This window comes from Ischnura elegans, chromosome 3, assembly GCF_921293095.1.
Source record: "Ischnura elegans chromosome 3, ioIscEleg1.1, whole genome shotgun sequence".
Taxonomy (NCBI): Eukaryota; Metazoa; Arthropoda; class Insecta; order Odonata; family Coenagrionidae; genus Ischnura; species Ischnura elegans.
Window position 1 is genome coordinate 39968084 of NC_060248.1, and position 13286 is coordinate 39981369.

Genomic DNA, 13286 nt, shown 5'->3' on the forward strand with positions numbered 1-13286 from the left:
GCTGTCTCAGAGGTTCAGGCACTTAACCAGAAAGTAGCTTCGAGGGGAGCTTGGGTGGTATTCGGGTTGGTTACACAATATTGTGCTATCAATTCGCACGCATCGGAAAACCATGGATTTCATAAATTCAGCTGTACATTTCGTTTGCGATGCTGGGTGTTATTCATCGTTGGTTATTGGCAGACATGTAATATAATTACATCGGAAAATTAAGTGCTATTGAATAGGTGCCTGTGGGCCAGTGATCTCCTCAGCAGATGTGGTAGCCTAGTAGTTGCCAAATGGGAAACATTTAATGGAGAAGAGTCTGAAGTCCCCAAATCCTTCCCCCTGGATATGTAGTACATACTGAATGTCATTATGTGGCGACGGATCTGTGAAGAGAGGGCCCCAGCATTACAAGAAAAAACACGTCTAATCAAAATGTAGTAAAGCCTTCAAGGTAGGTTTTACCATTCCAATCCTCAGTTGATGTACGCCTTAACTGGGTGCCTTCCATTTACGGTGATAATCGGCTATAGACAGCAATTATCTTGTTTGGGCGCTTTTGATTTTGTTGGGTAATCTCATTCAGATGGCTATCCGTAACTTACCGCTTCGATTTGAGTCGCATGAATGAAGGGGAAACACACATTTTTTCATAAGAATCTTATTTTGGCTGATTAGAACATGCAAATTGTTCAATAGTCCCTTGGAATGATTTAGTGATAGCGCGAGTCAACTTGATAATCCCGGGAAATAGCTGGTGATCGCCGTTTTCAATAGAAAGCACCAAAGACAGTCAGAGGCACAGCAGCAGGAGACGAGAGTACTCCCGCAGAAATTAGATGTCATAGATTAATTTTTAGTGGCAACTAACCGATTTGCAATGATATTTGCCCCTCAAACTTGGGCGAATCTGATCTGATAGTGATCGCAGTTGCCTAAAATTTGATTTGAAGAAGGTGAAACTACAAACTTCTTCCCCTAAAGCTATATTATAGAAGTTTTTAAGGACATTTCCCGACCCCCGCGATCGGGGTTATTGTTGCCTCTCCTTAGTGAATAAAATAAAAGTCCCAAATATTTCAAATCGTCACGTGAGTGAGTATTCGATCGCGCCCCGACTTGCTAAACGCACCGGCGTCATCATTTACCGATCAACCGATTGAGAAACTCTACCAAATTCTCCCGCTTAAGCTATCATGCGCATTTTTTGAGGAGATTGCCGTACTCCCACGATCGGGGGTGTTATTTCCTCACCCTGGTGAGTAAAATAAACAAACCAAAGATTTAAAATCGTCACGTGAGAGTGAGTGTTCGATCGCGCCCCGACACTAAACGCCCTGGTGTCGACATCATCATCATCATCATCATCATCTACCGATCAACCGAGTGAGCAGAAGTACGACATGATCCGGGAGAAGACGTCCGACAGGTGTCATATCTCCATCTCCTCGATCGTCTCCTGCATCTCGAGCTGCTCGGGCGGCTCGGCCAAGGTGACACCGACGGTGGTCGCGGCGTAGGTGGTGACCGGCGGGGGACACCTCAGGCTCGTGATGTGGAACCTCTTGACGACGCGTCCGTCGCGTCCGCGGAGGGGGCGCCCCGGGCCCCGGCCCTCCTTCCAAGCGGGTCGGGCCGTCGCCACCGTGTCGCCCCCTTGCGGCCCCACTCAGAGGACGTGCAGGTTCTCGCACGACTTGGACTTGGAGTCGTTGAGGCACATCTTGCTCAGGATCTCGCGGGCCACGTGCAGGCTCAGCGACGTCTTGGAGCCGTACAAGTGGTGCCTGCCCTTCTTGTTCACCCCAGAGCCGCCGTTCACGGCATTGCCCTTCTTCTTCCTCAGCTTGCGGTCCCGCGACTCCCTCAGTCGGATCTGCTTCAGGACGCCGACCAGCAGCTCGTCCACGTTGTGCTGGATCCCGGACGAAGTCTCGATGAACTTGCAGTCGTGGGACATGGCCAGGGATTTGCCCTCTTCGGGTCCAGACGTTTCGTGGGTGCATGGAATGGGAAAAGAAATGATTAAGGGGGTTGAAGTTCATGAAGCACATGTCACTTCCATGAAATTTTCAAAATACGAAAAATATCAATTCGACTTTCACTCGGCAAAAATTCACGTTGAATGAAGATATGGAACCTTTTTTTAAATATACACAAAAATTTTCACATTGTGAATTTGACAATCAAACTTTGTAAATTACCTATGTGAATTTATATTTTTTTAGCCACCATTCGATGAAGCTCAATTTGAAGCGCGCTTTTTGAAATGACATTGATAAACAATCTTCATTCATTTCCAAATACACTCTGCTAATTGGGCTTCATATACTCTCTATAAAGCTCTTTAATGCTGATGTGTTTGATGTATTGGTGCGGTTGAGTTTGATGACATGCAACTTTTGTGTGTTGGATTGCCAAGGTTTTGGAGATGGGTATTGCTAAAAGAGAGGGAAGGAGACTCTTTTAGAAAATAGTTGCGTTGTACTAAAAGTAATAAATACTACTTGTTGAAAGATGTTACATTTGATCTGCGCTACACATGCTATATTTACAAGGTTACTTGTTTCATGAAGTGCTTCGCTTAATTAACTTCAAATCATTGTAGTTGCATGAAAATGGTACTGCGGTCGGTTCGAATACCTAAACACATATTAAATTTAGAACATAAGTATTAAGTTATTCACATTTAATGTACTCTTAATTTGATTTTTAGCCTAATTGTATGTAGCCCGTGGTGCGAAATTAAAAAAAAATATCACATGCCAGAAGTATACATACATATATATAAGTATATATTGGACCGCACAGTCTCGAACGTGGGGTCTTGGTTGGTTGCTAATAACTTGTGTTGGTAGGCCAATTTTTTGTGGATAATTTTTGCAACTTGATTTTATCTATTTACAATATTCGGTATTAGCAACCATCTTACAATAATATATAATGTGTTGAATTGTTTCTGGCACCTAAAACATCTTCTACATTTGTCAACTGTTATGCTTTTATAGCTCAGAATGTACTTTGCATAATTTATAGTGCGGATAACCTGGTCTGTATCGCAATCATGAACCCTTCGGTTTCTCCATAAATTTCACCCAATGACAGCCATTATCATTGCTATGATTATTTTTTTATGGTTTTCGCAACTTTTGCCTTTCGAAACCAAGCGAAAAAAGAAGCGTGAGGGTAATCAAGAAAGATAAAAGGGTTTCACGAGTTGCGTGGACAACAGCGGACAGCTCGGCGGAAAAGAAAGAGAAGGGCTTTGGCAATACAGAAAATGAGAGACGCGACCGAAATGGCTTCTTGTTTTTTTCCAGCCCCTCCCTTTCCCTCTCTCTCTCTCTCTCCGACCTCATCAACTGCAAAACGGGTGCGACCAATTGCGTAGTAGAAGGGTTTCAAACACATTCATCTCATTGAACCGAAATTATACAAAGAAAGAGAGAGAGGCGTTTATCGGAGCTCCCTGATTGGGCATTTGGAAAACCACTCCCTCTCCGCTTTCATAAGGCACACCTAGAATTCTAAGGGAAACGTGACGCGGTTTTCAATTGATAACGTGCGCCGCTACAGCACGAAATTTCGAAACCGGACCACTGCCCCCCCTAGTCGCACTCGTGGAACAGCGTTGTTGTGAGCGTCCATGCGACACTAAAGGCAGCATAAAAGGGAGTTCATTAAGGGAATAAAAGAGGAGGAAATTTAGTCAACGAGTTAGCTCGGCTTCTAAAGTCTATGGAGTCGTACAAGTTGAGCGCACGGTATTTAATACTTTAACTGAGTAAATATCAGTTAGATATTTAAAAAAAATGCAAAATAAATAGAATTATTGCAGGTGGAGTTACGATTTAGTATACTAACGACAATAACTATCAACCACTGTACCGCAGTTGCACTCGTGGAACAGCGCTGTCGTGAGCGTCCATGCGACACTAAAGCTGCTTAAAAGGGAGTTCATTAAGGGAATAACGACGAGGAAATTTAGCCAACTAGTTAGCTCGGTCTCTGCACGATTCTATTTTCGCCTAGTTTCGAATGGCCAAAGTTGCGAGAAACATCTAACAATAGGTACATATCCTGGCGCGGAGTGGTGTGCAGTGATATCCACAGCCCAGCGTTTTATTACATGCACGTCGTGCATATTACTTGTGGTCTGGTTCCGATGCAAAAACAAACGGAGTGTGATACGCCACAGAAAGAGTGGGAAGTCCCTCTAGTGACGACAGTTGGATTTTTTTACTTGCGCGGATCCCTAACTCTTCTTCCTCACGTTCCCTCGCTCCCTTTCCCTCATCAATGCCTTGCAAACACGGTTGGCTCATGCTTTTGATCACAGCCATGAGGAATAAAAAGCAGAATAAATTAGAATTAATGTTATTTCGGACGTTTGCATGGAGAATCAGATCAATATTATAAAAATGTTGGGTGTAGGAAGGTAAAACTCAAATAGAGCTTATTAATTTCCAAGCATCCGAGGATTCTTGGCAAGAGCAGATTTTTTTCTTAAACTATACTTGAATTTATCCCTCCTTTACGAGTTGCAACGATCTCTAAGCATGCCTATTGTTTACCTCTGAAAATTTTTTTCCGTTTAAAAGCAAAACTTAGGGTTTTTTTACCTTATAATTTTAACGAAAATTAATAAACGGAAGTGGTACCGTTAAATTTCACTGCCAATAGAATTAGATAAAATTTTAATGTATGGACTACTTTCTCTCAGAGAGAACAAGTAATTTTTTTCATATTGTTTAATTAATTCTTTCAGCATAGGCTTCAGTGATAAAATAATTTTAAATTTTTACCTGCGTTGGGTTGGGTTTAGTGACTTTACATAGACAATAGCCAAACAAACAATGAGTTGCATTATATTGAAGAAAGTAAGATCAAATAAAAATCGATAAATAAATAATTCCCAATTATTTCCTTCAAAGGGCGCTTCATTCCTCAGTTGATTTTTATCATTTTATTTATCTACTATATGTAATGTTTTGAAGGCAATTAACCCGGCAGCAATGTAACTTTCACTAGAGTTCCCTCGCTTAACCTCGTTAGTTATCAACCCTCTCTAATATCCCCTTATAGCAATGATTTTACGGCTATCTTGGTGTCGCCAGTCTATTCCTCTTTATGCTCTGATGCCGGTTTGTGAGCTTATCCACACATATCGTTGGAAACCTATTTTAGCCCGTGCGCATCGGTTTCTGCCCATTGTGCGATTGGTTGGCTTCCTGAAAACGTTGTATTTTGGGAGCTTAGATAAAATGTGAGGGTGTATGTTTGGTTTATATATTCTGCAGACTCAAAATGTGCTTTTTGAAGCCGTCCGCTCTCGTACACCTATCTGGATATTTTGTTTCCTTGGGCGTGTTTTGTCCTATGGTGGAAAAGGCAAAAAAGTGATTAAAGGCGTACACTTTCAAGTCTTCGTGCGTGGTGCAATAGATCTTTGTACACATTCACGTGCACGTGTACAGGACATAACACCGATGTGTTGAAATGTTTCGTGAAATGGTCACTCGTACGGTACTGCACTGATTAACGCTTCCGACTGGTTTGCAATGGAAAGATCTGGATGGAAACGTGGCTATGATGTTTTGCAATAATGAATCCCAACGTTGATACAAAGTGTGGCATTGATATTTTGATTAATGTATACTAATTATAATTGTATGGTTGTGGCATGAGTGGAGAATGCTATTTTTATTATAATGTAATTGGCAATCGATTATGAAATTATTTTTCATCTCTTATGTTCCCTCATTGACGCTACTCTTCGGATTAGTGTTCAGTTTATCCTTAATTTGTTATTATGAGGTCAAATTTACCGTATGTGCAATCCAGATTCGTGTGAACAGTTGTGAATATTAAATTCATTGCGTATAATTAGTCACTTTATCTCGATATGTGCATCAATAATAGCTAGTTACTAATTATAGCCAATGACTAAATAGAGTAGCTTTTCTTTTCTCTATGTAAGATAGGCTGATAAAGGCGGGCAGCGGGAAACGGAGGATAGTAAATGAATTTCTCTTGTGAAGGCCCTATGGGTTTTTCCAGTGATACATTCCTTGTATCAATGTGAAAGTATATTTATTAATTGGAATGCATATTAAACGGAATCGCATCGAAGAACTAGACAATGAATCATTGAATTATTCATTGTCTAGTTTCTAGCGACGATTACGATGTTTTATGTTGAAAACTAGTTTCATCCAAGATATCTACTGGAAAATTTCGTCTGAGTCCCAATGAATGACATTCATTTTAGATGTTTCTGATGAAAGTATTGATATTTCTTGAATGAATGAGCCCTTAGATTTGTGATTCAAAGCTTTTGATGCTACCATATGACTAATTATCTTTCTTATCATTGACTCGGTTCTCACTCATTCGGATTCGTACACGTTGTCTGGTGAAGATGGTTGCGGATGTAGGAATAGGTGCAAGTGCGGATGGTGAACAAAGATAAATGGAAACTCAGGGATGCAGAGTTTGTTCGGTAAGCGGATATGAGATTAGATTAATAGAAGGGTTAAAGCCAGTCTATAGTCTCTTGCAATCGTGGAAATATCGGGTTAATAGTTATAAACTAGCATAATGACAGGGAAAAACGATACTTTAAATAACGAGATAAACTGTGTACGATTACGGGTTCTACGGGTTTTTACGTCGAATGTTGCATTTGATTTTTCAACGGATATGGAGAAAAATTTCATAATTTTTATTAGAATTTCTTCAAATTATATTCATTCTCTCATGGGTAAAGAAAATTGATATAAAACTCTATTTATAACGTTAAATATTGGCAGAGTATGACTTAACCCATTATAACCCAATGTTGCTCCTAAGCAACATCAAAAATGCATAAATTTTCTTCTCTATTTAGGAAATATCTAATCTACGTATTATTTAATTGGCGTAAATTGTAATGAAAAAATATTTATCTTCTACGATAATTATGATTGAGTGCAAAATTTTCAAGTTTTCAAAATGAAAAATCTTGAAATTAGATTTCTTCCAGAAGCAGCTCTGGGTTGGAAAGGGTTAAAACCAGTCTATAGTCTCTTGCAATCGTGGAAATATCGGGTTAGTAGTTATAAACCGGCATAATGACACGGAAAACGATACTTTAAATAACGAGATAAACTGTGTACGATTACGGGTTCTACGGGTTTTTACGTCGAATGTTGCATTTGATTTTTCAACGGTTATAAAATAGATTTATAATACACCATTTCTTAGATAAAAGGCCTGTTTTCGTTAATCATGCATGAGCTTCTGGTAGATCACAGTGGTGATCTTTTGTGTACGGCATTGATGGTAATTACAAATTACCCGTTGGCCATTTATGGATAAAAGTATATTTTGATCTTCGCGTCCACACAGGGGTACCTTATCCATAGTTAATGACTCACTTCCAAAGTCACCTTCAATATCAATCCTAACCGAACCCAGGGATTTGGCGTTGCACCGCTTACTTACGCTTCTATAAATGCTACGTTTCCAGGGTGTAAGTAACGTAAGTAAGTAATGTCTACCAGAACTTCAGGTTCGATTTTGAACCAAAAAAGTGTTTTCGATAGTATAAATTAGCATTTCAATAATAATTTCATTTCACGTCCTTCGAAATTTGAATGCATCAACAGCAAGGAAAAACTTTTCCGTGGGTTACTAAAAAATTTATATGATTTCCCTCGCCTGGTATTTGCTTTGTCGAAATTATGGAATACAAACATTTTAGTTAGCATTAATGCCACGGATATTTCGAAGTTTGTATTATATTATTATATTTAAAAAGTAAAACTTCCAAAAGCATATTGGTCAACTACTTGACGCAAAAACTTCTGAATGATTAAATGATAAATCATTTATAGCGAAATAATCATTTTGTTTAGAGAATGGTTAGTTTGAAAATAACAAAGTTATTCTACCCTCTCGGGAAAGGTAATCAGAATATGCTTTTACCCTTCGCGAGTTAGAGCATTACAGTTCCTAATGCGATACCATCTCATGTCATGAAATTTCTGTCATCGGTTGGAGTCATTATCTCTAAATCTCATGAAAGTGAAGGGGATATCGAGTTAGAAGCTGGAAGGCATCATTTCCTAGATGATACCTAACTTATCGAGTTCAAAGAAGTTCATAATTAAACTGAAGCGTCTCAGCGCTTTTATTACGTAACTTCCGCTCTGCAACGCAAGTATTTTCTCCTGTTAGGTTGTTCGCTTGACTTAATCAAGGTTTTACTTATCGGAGTTGATTTTCTAATGAATCACGCACACGAGTGTACGAATAATTGTGAAACTAAACTTTCTTGCTCGAAATGAGATTTCCCTATAAAATAATTAGTCTTGGATTATTTTCACCCGTTAGTCTGTTACATAGGAAGTTTTTTTAAATGCTTTTACCCATTTACATTGTCAATGCGTGTGCTATCACGCTCCTTCACCGTATATCTAAGAAGTAGAGTTTCTTGAAAGTCCATTTTTGTAAATATTGGGTTTTTCGTTTGTAAACGCAAGAAACTGGGTTAACTAATGAAACCTATGCATAAGCCTATTCAGTGTCTTCGTCATGGATGACAATAATGTGAAAAAGCTGTCGTAATAATATTATTTGTGTTATTTGGACTGCCGATATGTTTAATTTGGTATATATTAGACCATAAAATTTTGCTAAAAAAGGAAATAGATCTGTAATATTTTTGGCCCAGTAGAACTCAGGAATTATGGAGAAAAAGTGTTTTATTCTTAACATTGCTTCAGTCACCGAATGGCTGGCATCCTCTTTTTTGGTGCCTTATGGGGACACGAATAGCATAGAAGGTCAATTTCCAGTGAGTAATATTATACACAGCGGGAAAAATGAAGCCATACTATGAAATTTAATTCTGAAAATTCTGTTGACAATATTTGTATCATCGATTTCATATAAGTAGCTATTTCGAAAATATTTTGTAATTACTTAATTAAAGGCTTTAGTTTGGCTTATTAAATGCACTTGGAGAGTGTAATATATCTGAGGACAAGAATGGTATGTTGATTTCATTGAAAATGTAAATGATAAACTTTATAGTGTACACACATACTTCTATATCGATTCATTTGAAGATAGAATACATCCTGATTTTATAATACACATGGTTGACTTAATTAACGGCTTTAGCTTGGCTTACTAAATGCCCTTAGATAGTTTAATATTGGTGTGGGCAAGAATGGTAATTTTATTTAATTGAAAATGTAAATGATAAACTATATCAAGTATGCCCGTACTATTTTAAATATTTGGAAAGCCAAGATATTTCGGTTTATTTGAAGATAGAACACATCCTCATTTAATAATACATTTGAATGCATTAATTAATAGCACTTCAGTGCTATCCTATGTGCGATAAGTTCAACTTTTATGTAAAACATGAATCGGAGCTCCATAAATCAACAACTCTCAGTCAAGGGCCTCTTTAATTCTCTTTTTACTTTGAAGAAATTGGGGTTCTTTGTTGCCGGCCGGGATAAATTGATCTTCCGCCCTTAATTAAGCCCAAAGTCTGCCACCATTACTTAAATCGGACAGACTGGATCCCTCGAAACACGGTGGAAGGGCCTAATGAGGGGTGGAGGGAGGTTGAGACACTTGATAGCAAATTAAGTATTCTTCAGACTTTGGTTAGATTGTTCTGAACCGAACCGTATACTCCAAGTTCACTTCAGCATCGTTGTTCCCTTCGTCAGAGAGACACTTTGTTTGCCTCTAACGGTTTGAAATTTATATGGATATGCATCTTTATTTCATTAGACCTAATTTATATATTTTTTCTGTGGCTTTTTGTTACCTTTTACTTTATTTTCAAGGATTGAAGCATGGGCGTACCCAGAGGGGGGTATTGGGGACCCCCCTAGAAGCGAAAATAAATATAGTTCAAAACAAAAGTTAAGAACAAATTTTACTTTTGAAGAAAAATGATATTAGTATAAGACATGGAACTAAAATCATTGAAATTGATGGTTTGAGGCGTGAATTGGTGAAATTTCTTCATTTTAAATAAAAATATTTTTTTTCAAGCTAATAATTATAAAAATCAATAAATTTCGGTCATAATTTCCTTAAATGTTTGGTTTCATTAACATTTTCTGTGATAAAAGTTTCAACTTGAACGACTACAGCTAGTTTTGATTCTGGGTAAGCCCATGGATTGAAGATTTGTGAGCAGTGTAACGTGTGCATTTTTCCTCCAAAAGGTATAAAGGTTCTTGAATTACATTCCTGATAATTTTCAATTCATTATTATACGAAGCAAAGCAGTTGTAGTTTTTACATTGAAAAATCCTCTGAAGATATGTTATTTAATTATTTCATCATATAATGAACTCACCCTTTTTGAGAATCCTGCTTAAATGTGTGAGCTTTCAAATAAATTTGAAGCCTTCGTTGAAATTATATATTTTAGTGAAAATATTGTTTCATAATTCCCAGTATTGTGAGAATTCCAGGTACATACAAACAAACATGGTTTTACTCCTGTACCACGCTAATTTCATGGCTCGCCCCCTTTCAACTAGTTACTAAAAATCCCACAATTTTATGAAATTGATCTTTTTAGATCCTTTCGAGATGTCCGCAGGAATGGCCGAGTATGGTGGCGGAAACACTTTTGGAGGTTAAAACTTTACAGTTTAATTTGGTCGTACGCTTTTCTGTCCTTACTGAACCCAATAGTTTTTCATTATGTTTAAAATAAAACTGAAATTAAGTCCCTGCTTTAGGTGTTGAAATTAATCCAAGTATTTGGAAACTAATCTAGAAGGAAACGAACATTGATTAGTGTATGGTTCACCACAACCTAGGCCTGGTCTTATTAATACTTAACTTTTTAAGGTTGACTAATATATTTAAAAACCCGAGTTTCGAACCCATGTTACAAAACCCGGTTTTAAAAATATATTATTGACCCTCAAAATATTTATTCTTTCAATTTCCATAATAGGAAGTTTTCACAAATTTTAGCCAGAAATCATAAGTTATGTTTTGTAAATACTCTTTGGAATTTAATTTTTTAATTTTTGTGGTGTTTGTGTGCAATATTCGTTTGCAAAAACTATTGCCAGATACTTTAAATAATTCTTAAATGAATTGATGTGGTAGTTTTAGCTCTGATTTGCACTTCTTACCTGAAGCAGTGATCGTCCTTGCCCTGGCCAAGTCAGCCTTATTTCCCACCAAGATAACGGCCTTCTCCATCGTGTAATTTTGTTTCCACAGGTAGCGGAGGGTGTTTTCGGCAGCTTTGAATGTCGCTCTGTCCACCACGGAATAGACGACAACGCAGGCATGCGGCGCGTACGTTGAGAGGGAGTTTTCAACCTGAAAAGAAACATCATTTGGATAAAAAAATTCGTTCATGAAATACGATAGAGCTAAGCTTTATTTAGTTGACACTTCTTGAACTGATTATTTTTTCTTATTTAATTTAGCAACATTTTCTATTGATTAACTTACTTGTTAGTATTAATAAGTTAATCAATAGACAATTAGGGGTAGCTGACTTGATTATACTCTAGTCACTTGCTTTGCGGTATCAATCTGTTCCGGAGGAACGTTCGCAGTGCATTGACATTATTTGCTGACGAGGGAATCGGTGGATACATATCAGTAATAATATTCGTCGAAATTTGAAATATTGAAAACAGCAAGCAAATTCGCATAAATCGCATGTTGAATCCATCGTATGCCGAACACATCGTGAAGCGGGGTGTACTGTATTAAGAAATAGGAATTAACTGCTTCTTCTCCTTTGTACTCAAAGCAAAGCGGTGAAATACTAGAACACTGAAATCATACGCATAGTAAATAGTTCTTTGTTATTTACTATGGGAAAAAAAAGGAGTCGTATATACCAACTTATAGTCGTTTTTATGCCAATATATCATGGATGAGACCATGAAAATTCATAAACATGGTTGACTTTAAATATTCAATTCCTCCTGAAACCCTTAAAAGTCGCCTCTTGAGTGTTCGGTCTAAGCTAAGTTTTTAGCTTTTGAAGTGATGTTCCTTTTTACGTTGCATATTTTTGAGTTAAAGATACTTTTAAAGGCAAATGTATATCTAAGTAAGAGACTACGTTAAATTTATGATAAAGCTATCCAAGCATACGAATTTTGCGACTGAGAAGCATAAAAACAAGGTGAAAATATAGCTAATCTTATTTAGGCTTAATGGTATGACCTTATGTATACTTTTAGTACATTAAACCTGAATTGATTCAAATCATACTATTTTCTTCGACTTATAGTCCGTAGCAACTATTATATAAGACTCATCTTAGTGTTTTGAAGTTTTCACTTTCATCCTTAATTTGCTTATGCGTTGGTAAAGATAGATTGGCTCATGATTTTATTTTGCGAATTAAACGTGTTTTTCACACGAGCTTGTTATTAAGCTGGGCGATTATTTGATCTCGAATCCTTTTCCATGACGGAGTAACCAGGACTCGATTACTAGGTCAAATGAGATTCTGGAATGTGATTTGTGTGATTAATTGAAGGAGTAAGTTCTTTGAAGAGATACGACTACAAAAGACTTTTTCAGTAAGGCATCGTTCGTCATATCTTTTCCTTTGTCAGTCATAATTGCTCCGAGCCAGCTTTGCTCAATTAATCCGTTTTCTCTTTTGACCTCATCATATAATTCTGTCATCATTGGCCTTGAATAATGACGCGTCATTTATCTTCTCTGGCAGAATCTGCGTTATCAGATTTCTGTGAACAAGCTCCACGCACCCTGCGAACTCAAATGCGTATGGAATTGAAATTTGCATAATCTAATAGATCTAGCGGAAAAAATGGGACGCGAAGGAAAATATTAATAGGATTAGCGCCTTTGTTCTCACGAAGAAGCGTACTTGATAATGGTGTTTTCGTTTTTTTCTCTTTTTATGTGAGTTAATAATTGCTCTTGGCCTGTGAAAGATCCCCGGAATAGGAAGTTACAAGATAGATAATATACATTCCAAAGTATGAACTGCTCTTTGAGAACTAGAGCACGTAAAATGGTCTCATTTTCGCATATTATGGATTGGAATGTTGTGGCGTTAAAATCAACTATTCCTCACTCTACTTTCAGTTTCTTTACACAATACGTGGGAATGAATAATGTGTGTATGCAATTTTCAAGCCCTTATGTTATCTTAAAATAAAATCTCACTGTCAGGAAACATGACTTTCTCTCATTTGCATTTTTAAGGGCTATTGGTTTTGATAAAATTCTCATGAACATTGATGTTTTTTTTCTTCAGA

At 37.4% G+C, this 13286-nt stretch overlaps 1 protein-coding gene across 1 annotated transcript; it reads right to left on the bottom strand.

Annotated features, from left to right (window-relative positions):
- Window positions 1–1384: 1384 nt before the first annotated feature.
- Window positions 1385–11342, bottom strand: LOC124155683 (GTP-binding protein REM 1-like). The gene is made up of 2 exons (XM_046529710.1): window positions 11160–11342; window positions 1385–1965 (listed from the first exon to the last, which is right to left on the bottom strand). Exons 1-2 carry the CDS (start codon window positions 11227–11229, stop codon window positions 1658–1660), a joined length of 378 nt encoding a protein of 125 aa, XP_046385666.1. The 5' UTR covers window positions 11230–11342; the 3' UTR covers window positions 1385–1657.
- Between the last annotated feature and the right edge of the window lie 1944 nt (window positions 11343–13286).